This window comes from Maniola jurtina, chromosome 6 (genome assembly GCF_905333055.1).
Source record: "Maniola jurtina chromosome 6, ilManJurt1.1, whole genome shotgun sequence".
Lineage (NCBI taxonomy): Eukaryota > Metazoa > Arthropoda > Insecta > Lepidoptera > Nymphalidae > Maniola > Maniola jurtina.
In genome coordinates this window covers 8,634,602-8,657,446 of record NC_060034.1, presented here as the reverse complement: position 1 = coordinate 8,657,446, position 22,845 = coordinate 8,634,602, and the positions used below count along the sequence as shown (strand labels likewise).

The window sequence follows — 22,845 nt, the reverse complement described above, 5'->3', positions numbered from 1 at the left end:
AACCAGCCACTTTTAACAAAAAAAAAACGCTCCAAAAAGGCACCACACGCGCGCCATCAAACGCTACACAGACAAAGTCCACCTAGTGCGTAGCCTCTCAAACTCAAACAGTCCTGTGTTGCCAGATCGCCCGATATAAGACGATTTTAATCTTTTTAACCCCCGATCCAAAAAGAGGGGTGTTATAAGTTTGACGTGTGTATCTGTGTATGGCATCGTAGCTCTCAAACTAATGAACCGATTTTAATTTAGTTTTTTTGTTTGAAAGGTGGCTTGATGGAGAGTGTTCTTAGCTATAATCAAAGAAAACCGGTTCAGCCGCTTGAAAGTTATCAGCTCTTTTCTAGTTAATGTAACCTTCACTTGTTGGGGTGATATAAATTTTTAATTTACACTTGTATTATAAATTGATTAACAAAATAAGTTATAGCTATTCAAAGACATTTCTAAATCCGTTGTTATATTATTATTTTACATATTGATTTGTTTTTCTTTTTCAGGATCAGCAGTCAATTTATTCAATCAACAATTATTATTACGATTCTTTTTAAGCTTAACTAATGGGACAAGAAAACTGTTTAAATTTTTGTATAATAAAGTGCCATATTAACCTGTGCACCTTATTACTTTTATTTTCCACGAAAAATAAGGAAATGTTACTTTTCTCGTGAAAATGTTACATTTTGAGATGTCTCGTGTTACAATTGACTATCTGCCACTGGCAACACTGGTTATAAGTTTGACGTGTGTATCTGTGTATCTGTCTGTGGCATCGTAGCGCCTAAACGAATTAACCGATTTTAATTTTGTTTTTTCTTGTTTTGACAAATTGCCGTGGAAATTCTTTAATTTTCCGGAATAAAAAGTAGCCTATATCACTCTCCAAGTCATCATCATCAAGTATTGTATTCCATGTAAAAATCGCATCGGTTTATTGCTCTGTTGCGGTTGAGGAACAAACCCACCACAACACCTAACTTACAAAAAAACACCAAAACAACTGTACATCAACTTGTACATTGCAAATAACGAAGGTAAGTAGGTATATCCGAATTCTACTTTACAAAAAGAATTTATCACGCGAAGGTAATAAATACTTAGGTGCAAAATGTTTCAGATTTCAAATAAAACGTAATTTAAGTTAACACACCCGGGATCGTAGTGAAAGCTTTACGTCACTTCAATTTTACGTTAAAAGTAAGTGTGTGCCTCAAGTAACCCGAAGGAAGGGTAATGTATTCCCAGATATACATAAGTGAAAACATTTTAAGAAGCTCCACGGACCCACTGCATCACCCCCGGGGTTAGGGCCTAAAAGCACTATCTCGAAGCCAAAGCCTTACAACTCTTCTCGAATTCAACTTACTTTGCTCTGTGTTGGTGCCCATATGGATGTGTGTAGTGCGTATACAAAGTCTTGATGCTGGCAATAAAGTAGGATGTTTTATATCATAATATAACTTATAGTTCTATAAAAGCCTCTTAAAAATATCAGAATATAAAAAAAATAACTTATAGTTACCTACAGTTTACTATCGATAAAATTTAATAAACATAAGATTTATTGCATCCGCAATAGTCATCCGACTACCTACTTATATTGTGCATATTGGTAGTTAGATAGTATTTTTCACTGCTTCTACATGGGAAGACCAAGCCCGAGCCGTCCAAGCCAAGGATGAGAATGACGATTACAAACAAAAACAAATTATAAGGATTGGAGAATGTTGGAACTCTATAAAATGAAAAAGACCTGGAGTGGCCTTCCAGTCTTTTTCTTTTTTGCTTGCGGCCATCCAATAGTGGTGCGTAAAATAATCAAATGGTGTGCTGACTGCTGACGTATCCACAATGCTCCTGTACATTTGCAGCTTAAATATCATACGCCAGCCAGAAGAAGGCAGATAAGAGCGTAAAACACCAAAACCCGTCCACATAGGTAGTTCTTTCCAAGCAGTCGCCGTGACCGGTAACGACCGGGAAGACATCATCATTTTTATGGATTCTCGACTTAGGTATCTATCATATTATTGTTAAAATATGTGAACAGCTGATCAAGATCTAAGTAATAAGTCCTATATAATATTTGTACAGATCATATACATACCTACCTACATGGATTCAACACGAAAAAATGACAATAATTTAAAATTATATTCTTAAATGAGACAAATAAGTAAATCTACGCGTAAAATTCTAAATAACATATAAAAAGAACAGTCTTGACTGAGTCAGAGCATGCAGTTTTTTAATCAACGCCATGCTTCCATAGACCAATTTCTCCTATTTATAATTTCTATTTTCCCTCCATTGATCGCTTCCAAAATATTGCCTTGAATATCAGTCAAATCAAAATAAACATCACATTTTAATTCTCACATTAGAAAATATCAAGATATTTCGGTCGAAGTACTCATATGAATTCATGTAACGAATTCAAGTTTAGCGTTGTACGACGTTAAGAAAAAACTGCATCGCACTGGGTCGCAATCCAAAGACCCCAGTAGTACTCCCGTAGTGTCCGTTGAAATTGAATTTTGTACATCAAGGAAAACCTGAAACATTGCAGCTCGCGATTTGAAAGTTGGAACTACACTAAGTATATCTTGGGTTCAGTAGACTTGAGACAAAGACAAATGTAAGTGGGTAAAGAGTTGCCCAGACGGACTACATTACGATCATCTATACTGTCTATCTATGTGGGACAAGACTAAGGGTCCTTTATGCCATGTCTAGATACCTAACTACTTGACTTACAGTTTTGAACTTGGTTGGTATTATCCAGAACTTTACTTTTTTACCCGACTGCGGCAAATCCAAAAGTAAGGGTTATGATTTTAGGAGTCTATGTATGTATTTACCATATATTTTAATCATTGGTTTTATGGATTAAGATTTTGATTGAATATTTATTTATCTACAGAAAAGAAAACAATCGAAAACGCTACCAACAGCTTTTACTAATATTAGGTACAGGCTGCAACGCAATTTTTTTTATATTTACCAGTACAGTTGGGTAGGCCTGCTGTTACTATCCCTTGTCCTTATTGTCTCGACCATATTCCCATTAGCAACACGGTGATTTGTGAACATCAGTTTACGAACCTAACTTATTAAATAAGGTTCATGTTTTGCTTACAAAACAAAACTAGTAAAAATTCTATTGAACATAGGCAGATTCAAACACAATAGATTGAAAAGTTCGGGCTTAATTCTGTCCCCCCTCACCGTTAGTACTTATATATCAGATATGGCGGCGCTGTGGCGGAAACGAATCTCGATGTTTTGTAATGGAGCTTTTTAAAATGAAAGTCGAACTTTTGTCAGACACTTTTAGCCGCGCCGGAGATACATTTAAGCTTTTTAACTTTTCCACTCTGGTAATGTATCCCACTCTTTCCTAACGTCGCGTCGCGCGTCGTAGAGGTGTCGTATAAGTTTATTTTTTATTTGAACAGAGGACGTAGGCAACTTTTTGTTTGTTTAACTTAGTACGTCCTCAGTCAGCAGCGATAATCCTGCCAAAGAGGTTCTCTATCCAGCTTGTATTTTTTTTTGTGTTAGTCGCTAGTGTAAACATTTTGCCTACGATCCATTAAGTAAATGCACTCAGTCAGCCACTCGGCACTGCATTAATATTGCATTTCTAACTCTCCCTTCTATGGGACCCCGCGCCAAAGACATTTCAGTATATTATACTCGTATCAACCAACGTTACTTTTCTTAACACCTACTTAGCTAAATGGGTATATTTATTATAAAATATAATCTATACTTAGATCTAAACGATACATACTCGTATTTTAAAATATGACTAAGAATTTCAAATTAGCTGATGCCCGCGACTTAGTTCACGTGGATATACTTAGTATTTTTTTAAATCTCGTGGGAACTCTTTTATTTTTTCGGGATCAAAAGTCGCCTATGTGTTAATCCAGGATATAATCAATCTTCATTGCTTTCACACAACATACACACAAACTGTCGCCATTATAATGTTAGTGCGATAATGTGATAGCAGCTATAGCATCCACTGGTGGTCTATACCTAGCTAAGCCTGTGCTCTACCTCCTGACCAGCACACTCTCGCTGCTTTGAGGTAGAACCGATAGGTACTGCAGAAAACTGTACCAATATCGGTCCAGTAGCAGGTATAGATCTCACAAACACAATTCTTTACCAAAAACGCACGGATGCCATCCGTTCCGTCAGAAGTAAAACGCTCGTCAATTTTTGTTGCCTAAAACCCTAGAAATTACAAATAGTTATATGCAAGTAGATAAGTACTTTTACGAGTCAGATTAAGCGCAGCGAGACGGAACGCAGCCACGGCCGCAGAAGCGTGGATGGAAGCGTAGTGGAAAGCGTGAATTAGCGCGTATGCCACAGCCAGGACATCTTTACTGCGGCGAACCGCGAAAGTGCGTTGAAATCCTGGCGATTAAGGCAATCGTTTGTTATGATGACAACCAAGTACACGTAGCGGCATCCGAGAACACACGGTGGCATCTGAATGCTTGCGGTGGTATTTGCGACTGGCTGTTGCGACGACGTCCAGGTGGAAACAACTACTTACTTACTTACGTTTCATGAAATGACCGAGTAGACACGATTATTCCCTGGTTAATTTAGGGGCATAAAGAACCTCTTGGTCACAGGTAAGATCGCAAGAAAAAGACCCCGCGGATGAAGCTTGAGACCTTTGTCAGACCAGAGAAGAGATGTGGTCGACACACCTTTCTGCAATGCCTTCTATACGGCCTCGAACAGGGAAAACAGGGCAACATAAGCTGATACCTCGAGGAAGCCACGATCCTCAAAATTGAAGGACCAACTTGTAAATTGCGTGCCGCTGCGGTTCGATGCGTCGCCATTTCAATATAAAGTTGATAAAATGTTTAAATCTTTCCATATATATTATGTGACATCATCAATCTTTCAAAATCAATAAATGCTTGTAAGGTAATGTGAGCGCTTAACGAGCCGCGAATACAACTCCTGAGCGGATCAACGAATGGAGTGCTTCATGCATAATGTAGCACCTAGAGTGTTGTTTTGAAAAGCATTCTGAATTCGTTATTTTCATCACGCCAGGTAATGCCTGCACACCTCATGAAAGATTAAAAGACATATCAATGAGATAACGTATTCGATACACATCAAATTATCCTACTTTAATATCCGGCAAATAATCACGTAACTGTAGCCACTGTAGGACGGGTTAGTAATAATAATATTATTCATCTATAAAATCTATATTATACAGTGCGTGATAACGTCGAACAGAGTCGTTTACAGAAAAAGTGACTTGATCAGGCTAAACAACTAGGACAGGTACCTAGGTATCTACAATCTATGGATCATGGACTTTTTACTAAGTTATTGTAGGTTGGTTCATTTCACATTCGAAAATCATCAGACCCCAGTGTTCACTGTAGGTTGCCGGGACACTCGAAAAGCTTTCAATGAAAAGTTAAAATGACGGTAAGAGTCAAAAAAGTCTGAAAACTACTTTGTTAGTTCAAAACCGGGACGGGGCCGTAGTCTTAGCATAACTTTATTAAATGATAACAGGAGATAACCGGCACCTCAGAATTAATTAATCTACTCAGAGATTGCATCTAAAAGCGCCATTCCACCCGCGCCTCATACCGCCGCCGCCGGGTCGATCCGTTTCCAGCCACTTAAAGTTCACGCGCCGCGCTCTAGCTTCCGTTTTAATTACAAAATTAATTCAAAATGTAATTAAAGTTAACAATAAGGCAGCAAACAATTGAAGTTATTTACGTTAGTTTATGCTTTATATTATAGCGAACACTGCCTCTTTGAAATAGTATCGTAGGTACGAAAGCAAGCGATACAATTCGCTAATAAATGGGATATGTACCTACCTTGTAGGTAAGATAGTATACCAAATAGGTTGTTGGCACATTATTTTGATACCAAAAACTTTGGTACCCAACTAAGTACCATAGTACAACTAGGTACCCAACTATCAAAATGTGCCAAAAAATAATATAAAAGGTACTAGAAATACTATGGTAAGATTATTATATGTTATTAATAAAGTTTTTACAGTGTGAAACCTGCCAATCTGCACTAGGTCAGAGAGGTAGACTATTGACGAACTCCGTCTCATTCTGAGAGGAGTGTAAGGTTATTTTTAAAAAGTTGATTTGAGTTGTCAAAAATAATATAAAATTATTAATTTAGCTGATGAAGGTAGTTTGGTAAAATCGATATTTGGCTCATTCGATGTCATACAATCTGTTACTAGGAGGCCAACAAGATTGAACTTGCATAAATACGGGTGTTTTGAAGGTTTAGTTCAGTCTCCTTCTGAGATTCGGAGCGATATCGCATATTTTCGGTATTTGGATTGTGAACTGAATAATTAGATGTTGTGATAGCAATCACGCTCTAATTAAATTATTTATTTTGGCATTAGTTTGTTTAGATTAAAACTCTCGGATAACCTTACACATTAAACTTGTGTTTTTTTGTGTAGGTTTTGGAGAGGACATTCCAATAATTCGATAAAAATATTTAAATAATACCTGCTTTTCTGAGTGACGCCTATAATTCAGAAGCGGGACGTGTCTCACGTTGTCTTAATTTCGCTTTGGTATCTTTTTGTAAACAACCCACATTTGATTAAAATTTTTATTGAGTTTGATTTGGTGATTAAAATTTTTAGTTTTTTTTTAATAATTTAGTCTTTTGTGAAGTGGAAAGTAACTTGCAATAGGTGGTTCAGATTTTGTATACATCGAATGGGAAGTTAGTCGTTTGGATTTATTGTTGACTTGATATTAAAACTGAGAGTTCGGCAGTTCAAGGGTAGGTTTTAATGATTTGACGGAGGGCAGGATAGCCCATGATTTGGATTTGACTTAGGGCAAGGAAGCCCGCGACTGACATGACAAGATTGATTAGAAACACGAGGACGTGTTAAATTCAGGACGGCCGAACTGTAAGGTTATTTTTAAAAAGTTGATTTGAGTTGTCAAAAATAATATAAAATTATTAATTTAGCTGATGAAGGTAGTTTGGTAAAATCGATATTTGGCTCATTCGATGTCATACAATCTGTTACTAGGAGGCCAACAAGATTGAACTTGCATAAATACGGGTGTTTTGAAGGTTTAGTTCAGTCTCCTTCTGAGATTCGGAGCGATATCGCATATTTTCGGTATTTGGATTGTGAACTGAATAATTAGATGTTGTGATAGCAATCACGCTCTAATTAAATTATTTATTTTGGCATTAGTTTGTTTAGATTAAAACTCTCGGATAACCTTACACATTAAACTTGTGTTTTTTTGTGTAGGTTTTGGAGAGGACATTCCAATAATTCGATAAAAATATTTAAATAATACCTGCTTTTCTGAGTGACGCCTATAGGAGACTAGTCCTGATAATGATGAACCAACCTTCATATTATAAGAAAAGATCATCACGCAGATTAGGTAATAGAAAAAAGGGTAGATATCAATAGACGAGGCTGCAGATTGCGACTCATCCACTCGTCATCGCTGTACAAGCAATAAAGCTCTGTTGAAAAGCACTTAACGGGATTGATTCAGACCATTTACCATTCTTTAAACAAACACAAAAACCTTTCCATTACCGTAAATTATAAAACCTTTTAAGCAAATCGAAGCCAAATACATTAGACACAACAAGTAATACCTACTTATAACTTTTTATATTTTCATTTAATATCTAAACGATTAAAATCGTACCTAATTACAAAATCACTAGCCATTGTTAAAATGCGATTGGTTTATCACTTTTTTAGCTGTTTGCTCTTCGATCATGTCGTAAAGGAGCAACGCAACGGATCGACGGGATTTTTTGCATGGGTCTATTTAGTTAAAGACCTGGGGAGTGAAATATCACATTGGCTACCTACCTACTTTATCTAGGAAAATCAAAAAGCTCCCACGGGATTTTTAAAAGCATAAATCCATGCGGATGAAATCGCGGGCATAAGCTATTATAAATTAAGTATATAAATAGTAAGCTGCTCTTCCATCAGGGATTTTAGTCTATCAGTGATTAATCGATAAATATGAAGCGACACTGTTAGCGATATTGGTGTGCGGCAGCCCTGGCTTTATTAAAAAAGCAACTTAGAGTGCCTCTCTCCACTCTGTGTGTGTTTTGGCTGACCAATCAGATTATTTGTAGATGATGTGATCGTGATAGTCACCTATCATTAATCTAATTGGTTTCTATGTTCACATCAGCTTTGCCCCTCTCCACTTTGATACTTTCCACAAAGCCTATTAAATGTTTTATCACATCATATTTTCTGAATAATCTTGTCTCCAATCAGCTCCGTAGTCCGCTCGGCGCTTGTCTAAATTTCACTAGAAGCCTACTTTTAGACCTGGCATCCACCAAAGCGGAGATGGGTGAAGATCAGTGAAGACCAATTAGATTATTATTTTTTACATCACTTATCAATAATAATAATCTGATTCGGCTTATGAACACACCTCTGCTCCACTACGTGGATAATGGACCTTAATATATTCCCCTACGGACCCTACGGTAAGTTTTTAAAACGTTACATTGTGCATAATTCTTGCGCACGAGCCCCTTGTTATTAGTCTATCACGTTATCATATTATTATCATTGTTAACGATAGGCTCACAAAGACTAGAACCCAGAGCCGTAAACCAGTTCAAAAAATCGTTGTTGACTTTGACAATGACAAGACATTGACATTAATGTCATTGACAGGTGATTGACAGTGACAGCTTCAAATTCTTGGCGGCAGCAGGCGGCAACTGATTTTGGTTTTTGTTGTTTTTTTATCGAAATTCCTAACAATTTCACAATATTTTTGTATTTCATGCAACGTTTTAGTAAATCGGATTCTAATAAATCCGATCTTATATATCGCCATGCCAACGACTAGGAAAAAGGTAGTAAAAACTGTATACAAAGACGAAGACGAAAGTGAACAAGAAGATGGGCACGATTTCAGTGATTCCGGTTCTGAAGCAGAGTTTTCTGATCATGTCTCATCTGATGAGGAAGAGGAGTGTCCAGTATCCTCAGATGAAGATTTTAAGAGCACAAAAGGCAACAAAAATATAAAGCGTGCTTCAGCTGTAAAGAAAGTAAACAAAGCAAATTTTAGAAAATCTTTCATTACAAAAATAAATAAACAACAAGAAAGTGAAGAAAACGCTGATACGCCAGTGCTTTTTTCTGTTAAAGACCTAACTGATTCTGACAAACTCTTACCATCTATTCTTAACCTATCTGAAAGTGGTATGTTTACTTTTATTTAAGTATAAGTAACTAAAATATGATAACTAATCTCTTTACTATATTACTTACTATAATTTTCATACATTGCCTTTTCACGCTTGGGACAAGAGGGAAATATTCAGAGTTACATTGCTTCAAACTAAAATGTTTAACCATAATACATACATAAGCTGGCATTACTTATTTAAACCTATAAATGACAGAGGCAGGATAAGTGTGGCATACATGGCATACTGTTGTACTGTTCTATCTTACAGCATGTGATGGGAGAGGTTGACTGACCAATAAAAAGATAGATTATAATTAATAACCTACTACACAGTTTCAAGGTCAAAGTTATTTTTATTTAGGGTTAATAAAAGTAAAGTATTGTCTGCAGTTTAATGTAAGTAAATATTACTGCATCTAACTGCTATGAGCCATTGATTCAATAATTGCACTGTTAATTTTATAATCCATACCATTTATACTAATATTATAAATGTGTAAATGTGTCACGGAAACAGTGATATTTGATCCATCCCGGGGCTATTTTTGGCCCCAGAAAATCAAAAAGTCCCTACAAAGGTTTTAAAAACCTACAACTGGATTGAAGAAGTAGCAATTCTGTTTAAAGATAGCTTCCATTCTGGACTCAGATATAGGCTACTTTTTATCTGAGAAAATCAAAGAGCTTTCAGGGAATTTTTAGAAATCTAACTGCACACAAACAAAGTCTCGAGCATCATCTTGTATGTAGATATTCTAGTTTCTTACCATCATCGACTAATACCAATCAATAATACTGTCCGATCCGTTTGAAATGACATCATTTATAAAGAATTATTGGTCAAAATGACAAATATTTGTAGTGTAAAGACTTAACACCAGTTATTACAACTAGCTCCTATGCAACTTATTAATTGTGGTCCCTTCAATGTTGTTACAACAGATATGGACTAATTATATTTTACATAATATAAAAATATCACTATAATTAATTCTTATTTCAGACAGCAGTGATGATGAATCTCCTAGAATAACCACAAAGAAAGCTGCACCAAGTATTGTACCAGAAAAGTCTGATGACTCAGAAAATGAAACAGAATCTAAAGTTGAATATAAGGATGTAAGTTTTACATAGGCTGAAAATCAACTTAATTCACTTTAATTTTCACTCAAGTTTTCCATTCATCTGTTAAGTTGTTAATTGTGACTTATATGATTTGCAAAACAAGTTGAAACATGTCGGCCTGTGCAAGTCATAGACTAAAGATTATTGTATTTAACACAATTCTGTGGTCGTAAGGAAAAGGGGCACAAGTCAGATACGCGGCTACAGCTCGTTTCGCCAGTACCGGCCAAAGAAAGAAATTAGTCGAGACACCGTTTCTTAAAATCAAGATACCCTTTGAAATATACATTACATTGTGATTTAATTTATAGTTTTCTTTTGTAAATGAGGTCATATAATATTTAATCCAATTTTTTTTAAATTTATTATTATATATTTTAAATTAATGTGACTTGTGCCTCTTTTCTAAACCCAACTTCGGCTGCCAACCTTACGTCATACTAACTTAGGCCATTTTTTTAGTAAGTAGTTATTAATAAAAACGAACAAATTAAGATAATTTGTTTGTTATACTATTCATTTATTTGATAAAAATACTTATAATCTTAGATCACCGGATGTAGCTGGTTCAAATCTCAATAATTGGAAGTATTTGTGTTATTAACACAGATTTTTACATGATTCTATGTTTATGTAAATGTGATTTTGATATTATATTATATTAAATATTATATTATATTCGATTTAGATTTATATTACATTTAATTTTTGTATGTCTGTAAATTATTTTTAAAAGTGATGTTAACAAGAATTGCTGCAAACCAAAGGTTAATCTTTCATTGCTGAAGGTTTCTTTGTTTCTTCAATTTTCTAGATTAGCAAAATCTGCTTTTATTTGATGACTGTCAAGTTGGTGTCTCTTTTTCAATGGGCTCTACTAATTTAATTATCATATGTAGCGCGTCATAGGTATTACACGTGTCTAGAACTGGCTTTTGAATTTAAGACCAGTGCTCTTAAATATTTTGCCAAAGTGTAATCTGGAAACTGGATATGTCTTCTTTATACATTTCGTTCCCACATAAATTGTTAAGTTTAAGCCTAATAGAAGATAGGTTTTGCCTGTGTGTCGTCGTGAATAATGAGATCTATAAGTTAGGTAAGTCATAAAGTAAGTAGCTTATGTGGTCAAGAATTAGTTATTCTTTTCTTCCAAAATTTTAGAAGGTGGAGTTGTAAGATCTAGTTTTGTCATTACTTGTACTAATGCCGGATATTTCAAAGAAGGATTTTTAATAACTGTTCGCATAAATTTGTCTGTCTCACAAAATGACTGTTTGAAAGATTTTTATTTCAACTAAGACTTCTAAACTCCAGACAATATAATCCCGAAATACATGGTCAATGTAATTGACATTTCTTCCAAAAATAAATTTTGTCCACTGATCGTTAAACGGACCTACAATCGTTTTAGGACCATGTGAAATCAGTTGTGCTAAATATAAAACTCTCTTATTGAAATCACTATGGTTTCAGTACTCTTGAAATATCTGACTTTGCTGCTCAAAGGTAAATTTTATAAGCAGATTTCTCCCTGCAATCTGATTAATGTTTTACTCATAGATATGTGTTTTACTTTACTCGCATTAACTATTCTTCCTATTTGGTTTATATAATGTATCCTCTGTTTCTTTTAAGTTTTATAATGGACCTTATATTGTTGGTCTTCCTCTTTCTTTCGTTGTGAGTAAGATGAATCTAGAATAAGAAATATATTTCTGAATTTACCGGTAATATACAAATTATACAACAAAATTATAGGAGTAGGGCGTAGGACTACGGACACGTTTTGACAACAAAAAATAACAAATAAGTTATAACTAAACCGTTAACTAAGTAATAATAAATTAGAAAACTTATTACCTACTTAGGTACTTCCGAAGTGGTACAAAAGAATCTATAACTGACTTAAAAATAACAATGGTGGTGGAATCTTGCGCAAAGGTCCAGGTGCCTAACAAACAGTGTTGTCCTATAATGGGATCGGTTACCTAACGGTTCGATAGTAATAATTGGCCCAAAAAAACACCAAAACAATTAAACAGTACAACTTCGGTCGTTTATCATGAGCTTTTTTTGTTCTGAAACGCAACGATTTGAGAACATGATGCCATATTCCAAACCAAAAATTTTGCGAAACCTTGTTACAAGTAGGCATGATTTAAGTTGTGCCCCTATTCTTTGTTAAGAAGTGGTTAATACAAACGATAATCGACTTGTGCCCAATTTTTGTTTAGTTTTTATTCTGGAATAAATAAAGTTTTCGTAAAATATGCCTTTTTCCCTTGAAGCTTGAAATAATATATTTCATTAGTGAGTTTTTGTAATTTTAGTGAAAAATGCGACTTGTGCCCCTTTTCCTTCCGACCACAGAATTAATGTAGTGTGTATTGTACAAAAACAGATCTGTTCCTGAGCCAACTGAGATCTGTGTTGTATACAAACAAGAGTATTTGTTTTGTATTTGGATATAATATATTTATTAAATATTTTCTTTGATACAGCCAAGGTCAAATACATACAAATAGACAACAGAAACAATGTGAAAAATAATTCTATTGTACACACTATCTTTGAATTAATATAACTGTCAGATTAAAATCTGCTGCTATCCTTTTTTTTGCAGGGAATATTATGAAAGGCATAGCAATGTGTTGTGTACAATAGAATTAATCACATTAAAGTACTAGGTCAATTTAGGGTAATTGACCTACCTATCGATACTTTACCAAAATAATCTGAGTTTAATCTGGTTCATATAAGAATATTATATTTTATACATACCTCAAAAGGAAAAAAAGACCCTTATAGGATCACTTTGTTCTGTCTGTCAAGATAAGGGAATCAAAACCTATAGGGTACTTCCCGTTAACCTAGATCATGAAAAACACACACAGGTAGCACAAGTTGAGGAAAATATCCGAAAACCACGAGTTTGTTGTCATTTCACAAAAAAAATTAAATGTGCTGACAAAGGAATAATTAGTTTACTAAATCAAATAGCTGGCGTTGTCTGTCATTAACTTGCAGTGTTCCACATAAGTGTTATATCTTATACAAGGTATGGAACCTTTCTTGTCACACAAGAAAGGTTCCATACCTTGTATAAGCCTACTTACAATTAACCAGTTTTTATTATTGGCAAGATAAATGTATATGAATATTAACTTCCTTCTATGCTACAACACTTTGTGGGGTTCGCTTTCCTCTATGATTTTGCTCCATCCAGAATTATCTTATATTGTTTTTTTTTTACATGTAATAGACTTTCCAATTTTTCGTACATCTTCTACACAATTTATTCATCTTTTTTTCTTGAATATGAATATTAGAGCACATGAAATAAGCAGTTTTTTACTGTGTATTTTGCAGGTGTGGGCTAATAATATACATGATGAAAGTGAAGAGATTGCTAAAAAGACTTTCTTGGAACTGGAACAGCATAAAAATAAAATGGAGGAAACGAAAATATCAATCCAAAACTATGCTGCAAAAATGGACACAGAAACAGTCAGTAATGTGAAGGATTTATTGGCTCTTGGTGAAGAGGAAATGCCACAGCCGAGTGTTTCAAGCCAATCTAAGAAACGGAAAAAGAAAGTAGTAAATGATGATAGTGATTCTGAAATGGAAGATTGGGAGGAAGTCAAAGGTAGTATTTGCTTTACTAAAAGGTAAAATATAACTTAGTATTCTAGAAGGTGCAACTTGTTATCTCCTACAAAACTGTCAAGTTAATTGTCATGATCACTTTCAACATGACATTGTTGTATGAGATGATGACCCCTGCATTTGAATTGCTAAGTGTCAAAGAAGTTATAGAATTTTACACTTTAAAGATATAGACTATGATATAGGTACAGGGTGCAAAATTTTTTTCAGAGGCCAAAGCTATACCACAACAAGGATTACAACTAATTGTTGACATTCCTAATGCTGTTTGTAGAAAAACAAAGAAATTGGATGTTGAGATGATGATGAAAAGAAAAATCAACAGAGTGAAGAAAGAGTATCAAGTGTACATGCATAAAGTGCATGTATTATGTTGGTTGGCTCATGGAAATTACGTCAGCGGAGTATTGAATGATCAAACTATAATGGCAGCTGCATTGTCTTTAGTTCCATCCAAAGAATGCTATCCTGGAGAAAGAGTAGACATGAAATATGTAGAACAAATTACTTCTTGGTATAAAGACAAAGTAACACTAAAGCAGGACAAACATGAAAATAAATTTAGACCAAAAGCACCACCTTTAAAGGACATTTTACAACAACAAATAAAGAACAGAGTTTTCACTACTAAGAAATATATAGTATTTGTATTTGTTTCAATGTTAAGAAGTCTTGGTTTACAATGCAGAGTTATGTTTAATTTTGTCACTCTTCCAATTAGACCTCCTAGTTCTGAATTATGTTCACTATCTACTAAATCGAACGATGCGAAAAATGAAGATAAAAAAGAAAATAATTCATCCGCAAAAGTAAAGCAATCGGGTAAAAAGAGAGCATCTAGTAAGTCAAAAGCCAGCAAGGAAAAAATACCTCAGCTTGATGGGAATTACGATATGAGTTGTTCTAGTGACAGTGATAACATTATGCAAGTAGATGGTAATGATGATAGTTCAACAAATAAAACTAAAAAACAAAAAAATACAACAAATTCCAGAAAACATGTAAGCAACGAAACAAACCTAGATGAAGGTATTGTTTCGCCACCAAAAAGAGCTCGAAGAAATTGTAGAACACAAATACAAACTGAAAAGGAAGACAGACAAATTAAAAATGAAACCAGCCCTAAAAAACTACATGAAACTGATGTCAAAACTGAAACTGCAAAATCCCGAAAATCTCTATCATTAAATCGTCTTGAATCAAAAAACATTGTGCAACCAGAACCGAAGGACGAAAAAATCAGTAAAAGTGTGGAAAATCTTGTGGAACAAGTCAAAAGCTCACGGAGGACTCGAAGCACCAAAAACTCTGTAAACGCAACTTTACCTAAACCTGAAATACAAGCAAAAGAAAGCACTAAAACTGTTTCTAAAAAGACCACCGGGAAAGTACCTGAAACAAAAGTCACAAATGAAAAAGTAATAAAAAATATTGTACAATCAGAACCAAATCTTGAGAAAATCAGTAAAAGTGCTGAAAATCTTGTAAAACGAGTCAAAATCTCGCGGAGGACTAAAAACACGGAAAACTCTGTGAATGTAGACTTACCTAAATCTAATCAACAAGCGAAAGGGAATACAAATAAAACTGTGGACACCGCAAAAGTACCTGAAATAATAGTTACAAATGAAAATGATAATGTTTCGAGTAAGTATTTTGGAAACGATTTATCGACTTCTGAAATATCAGTACCAATGACCAGAAAACGTTCCAAAACATCAGAACCTATTGCATCTCAAAGTAAAAAAGACACAACAACTGAAAAAAGAGTGAGAGCTAAAAGTACTCAAAATAATACTGAAAGTAAATATTTTACTGATAATATTGATATAACAGCAACAAGAAAAACCAGAAGTAATAATAAACAGATTGGGCTTCCTTCTGAAGACGGTAAAAGAGTAAGTCATAGAGATTTACAAAAAAAAGCAAAAGGGAAAAATGATGTAACAGATGACCTAATTCATATCATCAAAGGAAGGGTTAGGGAAGCAAAAGAAGATTCCAAAAAGTTAATGGTGAAAGGTAAGCTTACATTGCACACAATATAGTAATTAACCATTGGCTAAAGAAATAATCATAATATTACGTTTTTTTTTCAGAGAAGATAAAAAAAGAATCTGACGAAGATAGCGATTATTTGCCAGTAGAGTCTCCAAAGGGTAAAATATCTGAAAGTGATGATGATTTTAAACCTACTAAGACTACCCCCAAATCAAGAGTTAAAACTGTTAAAAAAGTCGATCGTCGCGTTATATCAACAGATGACGAATTACAACAGAATAACCTTAATAAAATTGACGTATGGTGTGAAGTATTTGTAGAAGAACTTGAGGAATGGATTGCTGTAGATGTAATTAAAGGCAATGTGCATTGTGTCAACGAAATTTACGTAAGTGCTAAGAATATCTCTTCATGTGAGCTTTCCCAAGCCTGCATTTATTTTGGTGTAGCTCTATCTTAGACTAAGATCTACAAAGTTGGCTTTGGCTATGCTCAGACTTAAATTTTAATTAAAACAAGACAGATTTATGCCAGGAATATAATGCTGTCTCGCATTAACAGTGTCTCAAGTCTGAGCAAATTCAAAGTACACTCTATACATCTCTACCTCAGATTCTAGTGGCTAATACTGTCGCTTATTGTCTGAAATTCAGCAAGATTGGTCTCACCACAAAAACTTAAGCTTATGTTAAACATGTGCATTGTATGAGTTAATTGTTTTTGTTTAATGATATTATACTTATGTCATGGTTTAACGACATAATATTATAATGTACTAAATAGCGGGTATGTGCCACAACTAATACGATGATTTGGATCATCGATATTTCGACCCAGTTGTATGAGTTGTGATAACGACAGGACTGTGGTGTTACTAGGGAAGAAGTTTGTGCTGTCACTGACAGTAATTGTGGATAAGTTAATCGTGGTACTTACTTTAGTGGTGGTAGTTTTCGTTACATATAAGTTTAATGATGGTTTTACTGTCTAAAGTTTAAGTGGTAGGCCAGTAAAAATTTAGTGAATCACGACAATTGCGATTATTGAAATCACTGCCATTTTTATATCAATTCTCAACAATTTTAGGGCCGAGCGACTCATCCGGTCACTTATGTCGTGGGTTGGGACAACAACAATTACTTAAAAGATTTGACTCGGAAATATGTGCCACACTGGAATACTATCACCCGGAAACAACGTGTGGAACCTGTTTGGTGGGACGTGGCCTTGAAACCATGGTTGGGACCAAAAACTGCGAGAGACAGAGAGGAAGACGAGCGATTGGACAGAATGCAGCTTGAAGCACCTTTGCCCAAAGTTATTGGAGAGTTAGTATTGATTCTCTTAACATTTTATTATTAACTTACTTTTACATTCAGCTATAAATTCTGTTTGATAGCTGCAATTATTTAGAATCCAGTAGTGATAATTATGCACGATTTCAAGTAAACTAAATAATACAGGACTGTAGGCCTTTTAAAATTTATTAAACTTTTAGAATTTACATGGCATTATTTTTGTTACATTCAGTGCTACAAAAACCAATCTGTTTTACTGTGCACTGCGTTAACTTAATTTTCATAATAAAATTAAAAAAACCAATATAATAACTACTAGGCAGGTATATAATAAACTGAAGCTCAAACAAAAATTTGCAGCTCTTGTGTAACTTATTTCACAATCTTTATAAAATCTTCACTATCATGTGTTTGTCTGACTTAGTTTGTTAGGCGTTTATTAGGATTTAAGGTTTAAACAAACATCTCTGCACTATATTTCCTGCGTAGTATTAGGAATTTTCCTTTCATCATCATCATCATCATCAGCCTGTGGATGTCCACTGTTGGACATAGGCCTTCCCTATAGAGTGCCACCACACCTGGTGGTGTATAATTTTTAATATTAATTTTCCTTTATACTTACAGATATAAAAACCATCCACTATACGCATTAAAGCGTCACCTCCTCAAGTTCGAGGCAATATATCCGCCCGAGGCACCGACGCTCGGCTTTGTTCGCGGCGAACCCGTGTACGCGCGCGACTGCGTGTACGTTTGCCGCTCACGAGACACGTGGCTGAAGGAAGCTAAAGTCGTCAAACTTGGCGAACAACCCTACAAGGTTGTTAAGGCTCGACCGAAATGGGACAGGGTAAGAATAATATCACTTGAATATCACTATAATTTTTTTTGACATATTTGACATATTATAAATATTTTTGACAGATTTCGAATCGTACCTAAAGGGAACAAAATATTCTAAGAACACATATTTATCATAAGGTCAACTTCATAAAAATTACGCTTTATAGGTAGACTTTATTTCTGCTCATGGGCCTGCCATTTTAGTTTGGCAAATACAGTGTGACGATTGCAATCACTTCTGATTGGTCGATACTCTCTCGCTATTGGCTGAAATGCATTGTCGCAGCAAGAATACCATAAATTCAGCCAATCATAGCAATTGAGATTGTAGCAGAAAAATGATATCTTAATGTTTAGTTATCCCTTTCATAATGTTCATTGAGGAAAAGGATAGCACTAGACAAATCTAGTGCTGGTCCAATAACCTGTCAATTTAGTTCAGAGATTGTGGATACAACTAGCCATTTTATTATAACCAGTGTGCTCGACGGTCGCACAAAGTAAAAATACTGCCTTTCAAGTAGGTACCTTATAAAATTTCGTTTTATATTCCAGCTTTCCAACAAACTGATAACAGACAAACCTCTCGAGGTGTTTGGACCGTGGCAAGTTCAAGACTATGAGCCGCCCACTGCCGAAAATGGCATCGTCCCACGCAACGCATATGGCAATGTGGAGTTATTCAAGGATTGCATGTTGCCCAAAGGCACTGTTCATTTGAAATGTGAGTATCACTAATTAATACTAATCTGTATAATGTATCGAGTATCTTTAAAACAAGAGTGAATAGGCATTTTCTAGGTAAACGCGTCCCATCTTAGGCCACATCATCAAACCACCGTAGGATGTTGACACGTGGAAAGTTCCATCACTACCATAGCTTTGAGAGGCACCACTTTTCTTTTGAAGCGAAGCTTAATGCACTTTATGGGTTCGATTGCTGGGGGAGTAAAATGAAAAAAAAAACCCTTACACAGGTCACAGCTCTAGGTTCATTGTTCCTGTAGATAATTTTGGTCCAGGATTGGGACTCAGAAGGGCAAATTATTACACAACTTCCCAAAAAAGGAGTGTAATGTTTTTAGGGTTTATGTATGTATGTGAATACTTCTAAAGGTCTGAACCGATTTGGACCCTGATCCCGAGAGGCTATAATAATAATTTATGTGAAAAAAACTAAAATGGCGTCTGTATGGCCCCATTGCTTGGTTCGTTTATTGGCAGGGCAGTCCCGTTTTTCAATTTTTTTATTACAACTTGTAATTATTGTTTATTTTGCACTTTCATTGCAGTACCCGGCCTGAACCGTGTAGCAAAGAAACTGAACATAGATTGCGCTCCAGCAATGACAGGGTTCGATTTTAACGGGGGCTGGTCCCATCCTGTCTATGATGGATTTGTTGTATGCAAGGAATTTGAAGAAGTTATAACGGAAGCTTGGATAAAGGTAATTCTTCATTTTAGTAACATTTGAGGAACAAACGAAGGTTTACTTGATCTGGAAAGGCAAAAATATGAACAGATACAGCATCAATTCATACAGAACGCTATATTTGATAACTCTTTTTGATGTTCTCTATATAACATATAAAACATTAGAATATTTTTGATTATTAATATTTTGGGGCTATTTAGAACAAAATAAGGAAACAAAATTCGGTATCGCAGATTGCTGAGCTTATATTTGCCATTTTAACCAGAGCTTAGATTAAGTTATGTGAACCTGCTTGGAATTATTGCAGTTGCCAGTCTTGCATAGCAATGTGCATGGCGGAATAATTTACTTCATGTTATTAAGTCAACTTTCATTTTCGTGAAATTTGAAATTTTCGTGAAAAATGAATTTACGTGAAACAGAATATACAACCACTCCTTAAGTCTAGTAAAAAAAGTCTGCTAATCTGTACTGGGCCTGCATGGCAGACTATGACCTAAACCCTTTTCATTCGGAGAAGAGACCTGTCCTCAATAATGAGCATGATGCGTTGATCATGATGTTGTTTAAAGATGGGACTACTAATATGCATTGTCTCTTATCATCAGCAGTCAAGCAATATTTTCAAAAATAATTGTTTTTTTTTAGGATCAAGAAGATCAGGAGCGCAAAGAGCAAGAGAAGATCGAGGCTCGCGTGTATGGGCATTGGAGAAAACTTATACGCGGTCTACTCATAAAGGAACGGCTTAAGGCTAAATACGGTTTCGAGGAACCCAGCACATCACAGGACAAGAAGAAAGGTCCTAGGCTGGTTGTGAAAAAGAAATAGACATTTTAAGTTGAATGCTCACTGAAGGCGTACCGTTATTGAAGCTCATAAGCCGAACTCATGTATATTTTGCATGTATTTTTTTTTATGTGTATGCCGTATGTATATTTTCGGTACTGAAAATGCGAATATCGTCAGCCGCATCGAACGTGTTGCAGATATGCATTGATGTCAGCAGCCGCCACATTTATCACGCAACTTACTTACCTGAAATATGCGTTTCGTGCGACTTGCAGGTCGTCTTATAATCGTAGTGAGCGTTCATTTTTAAAATAATATTGCCATAAAACTTTAATGGCTAGAAAGAAAGAATCATTGCAGTTTTGTATCAAAAGGCAAGCCGGCCATTAATTTCATTATTATTTGTTTAAGTAGTTTTTAATCTATACTTATATTACCAAAAGTACAAAAACCTTTATCTAATACAATAAACCCGCCTACCTACTCGTATAATGTATCGAAGCCTTCAATCAATGTATAATAGCTGTCGATTTTATTTGTTTTGCATGCTGTTGTTAGTTTTTTATCTTTTTTATAGTTTAGAGCTAAGATAAAACCTGAATCATGTATGAAAGCATATTACTCAAAAATTATGTTGAAGCTTCTAAAGTTACCCACAATATTAAACTTAACTAACTTGGCAGGTCTAAAAGTAGTTATGGGCCTTCTTTTTCTCTGAGAAAAAGAATGACTTTATGTTTATTTGATTTTATTACTAATAAAATAAAATGTAAAGTGCTGGTGAAGTCTATAGTGTTATGAACACGTAGATTGGCTCATGAGTCACTCATAATATTACAAACTGGGCTGACCTTGATTTTGACCATATTTTGACATTTAGCCATGTCGCTACTGGATCGCAATGAGTCATCTCATATAGAACTGTCATGTTGATAGCGACAACATTCTTTATTTAAACTGAACTAAATTGTCTAATCTAATCTATTATTTACCACAGGGAGCGATATGAAATATATTTAGATCTGTCATTTTAATTTAATTGTAAACACAAGAATGTCTTGACAGGTTGCGCCTCGTGCGAGTATCGTGTCAAAAAATTTAGAATTGGTTGCGATCATAATATTTATCTACCTCTGTTTTATGTATAAGAATCTCTATTCCTTGTGGTTTTATGTCTTAACAATTACTTAGCGTTATTGTTTTATCCCGAATTCATTACTTTAAGCAATACTAATGTTATGAACAAAGGTAAGTTATAGTTTTTGAATTTCACGATTACGCGTGGCTCATGCTTGTGTAAAGTGAAATAAATGTGTGCGTTTGCGGGCGCTTGCTCGGTCGGATAGGCACGCACACTTACGCAATGCGCTTGTATACGACGTAACCACAAGTACAGTTCACGCGCGCTCGTGTATTGCACGAACTAGTATAACTACTAATAATATAGATTAGTAAATAATTAAGTATTAAATAAGTATTGTGATTTTACAGAAATTATGCCAGTGATCCCGGAATTTAATTTTTCATTTACAATAATTGTTTCAATTTTTATTCGTCATTTTAAATGTATCATTAATAATATTGTTTATAATAAAAGTTGTTTACTTTACAAAATAGTGCTATTTTAATTTTCATAACTATTATAAATGAACCAGCCCAGGAGTTATAAAGTACCCTCACACATTAGCGGTAGCGGCTTTAATAATCGTCTTATCATATCATTAATAATCGTCTGGTAACCGCGTTTATTACAGCGTAAAATAGTTTAAAAAAATGATATAAGACTACAAATCATATTGGATTGTCGCCTATGGTTATGCTTGCTTATGCTGGCTTGCCTATGGTCAGCCTAATTTGCACCTCAGCGTTAAATGCCTCACTTGTAATAAATATCTATACTAATAAAGTAAGCGAAAGTATCTGTACTTCTGTTTACCATTTACGGTCCATCCGCTTAACCGATTTTAACGAAATTTAGTATAGAGTTTAGTACATAAGTTGTATTATTTTATCATTCGGAATACCAGTATCCACGGGATTTTTAAATACCTAAATGCACGCGATAAAAATCAAGGGGTATTTGAATAAAAGAATATTTTATTGCATATTTATTTAATAAAAAGTGAGAAAGTTGGTTCGCAATACCATGCAATAAGCTGCTTTATATTATGAGATACTATTTTATATTATGCATAGTATTTTGCAAAAGCCTCCAAGCATTAAATCTAGCACAGCTTATTGCTGTTATAAAATTATGAAATGACAAAAGTATGTACAAAATCATTGGTGTATATTAACATGTATGTATAATGATCGCTTCAGATCTTTTAAGATAAGATCTGGTCGGTCGAAACGATTGCAATACACAATCTTTGCCGCGTTTACAGGACAGTTTTAC

At 34.8% G+C, this 22,845-nt stretch overlaps 1 protein-coding gene and 1 long non-coding RNA gene across 2 annotated transcripts in view; one reads left to right on the top strand and one right to left on the bottom strand.

Moving 5' to 3' along the window:
• Positions 1–10,712, bottom strand: part of LOC123866386 — a 21,555-nt gene extending 10,843 nt beyond the window's left edge. The window contains exons 1-2 of the long non-coding RNA XR_006796178.1: positions 10,559–10,712; positions 5,817–5,821 (exon numbers count right to left, since the gene is read on the bottom strand). This is a non-coding gene — a long non-coding RNA (uncharacterized LOC123866386). The remainder of the gene's footprint in view (positions 1–5,816; positions 5,822–10,558) is intronic.
• LOC123866382 (DNA repair protein complementing XP-C cells homolog) lies at positions 8,779–22,845 on the top strand. Its single transcript, XM_045907911.1, has 11 exons — positions 8,779–9,289; positions 10,282–10,397; positions 13,776–14,055; positions 14,286–16,097; positions 16,175–16,464; positions 17,163–17,404; positions 18,002–18,227; positions 18,776–18,944; positions 19,513–19,667; positions 20,304–20,547; positions 20,580–22,845. The coding sequence occupies exons 1-10, from the start codon at positions 8,917–8,919 to the stop codon at positions 20,484–20,486; spliced, it is 3,846 nt and encodes a 1,281-aa protein (XP_045763867.1). The 5' UTR covers positions 8,779–8,916; the 3' UTR covers positions 20,487–20,547; positions 20,580–22,845.

Bases quoted from the DNA above. Each gene is read 5' to 3' on its own strand.
- LOC123866382 (XM_045907911.1), top strand. From the start codon at position 8,917: ATGCCAACGACTAGGAAAAAGGTAGTAAAAACTGTATACAAAGACGAA. The intron at 9,290-10,281 runs GTATGTTTACTT...TTCTTATTTCAG, and splicing joins TCTTAACCTATCTGAAAGTG to ACAGCAGTGATGATGAATCT. The intron at 16,098-16,174 runs GTAAGCTTACAT...TTTTTTTTTCAG, and splicing joins CAAAAAGTTAATGGTGAAAG to AGAAGATAAAAAAAGAATCT.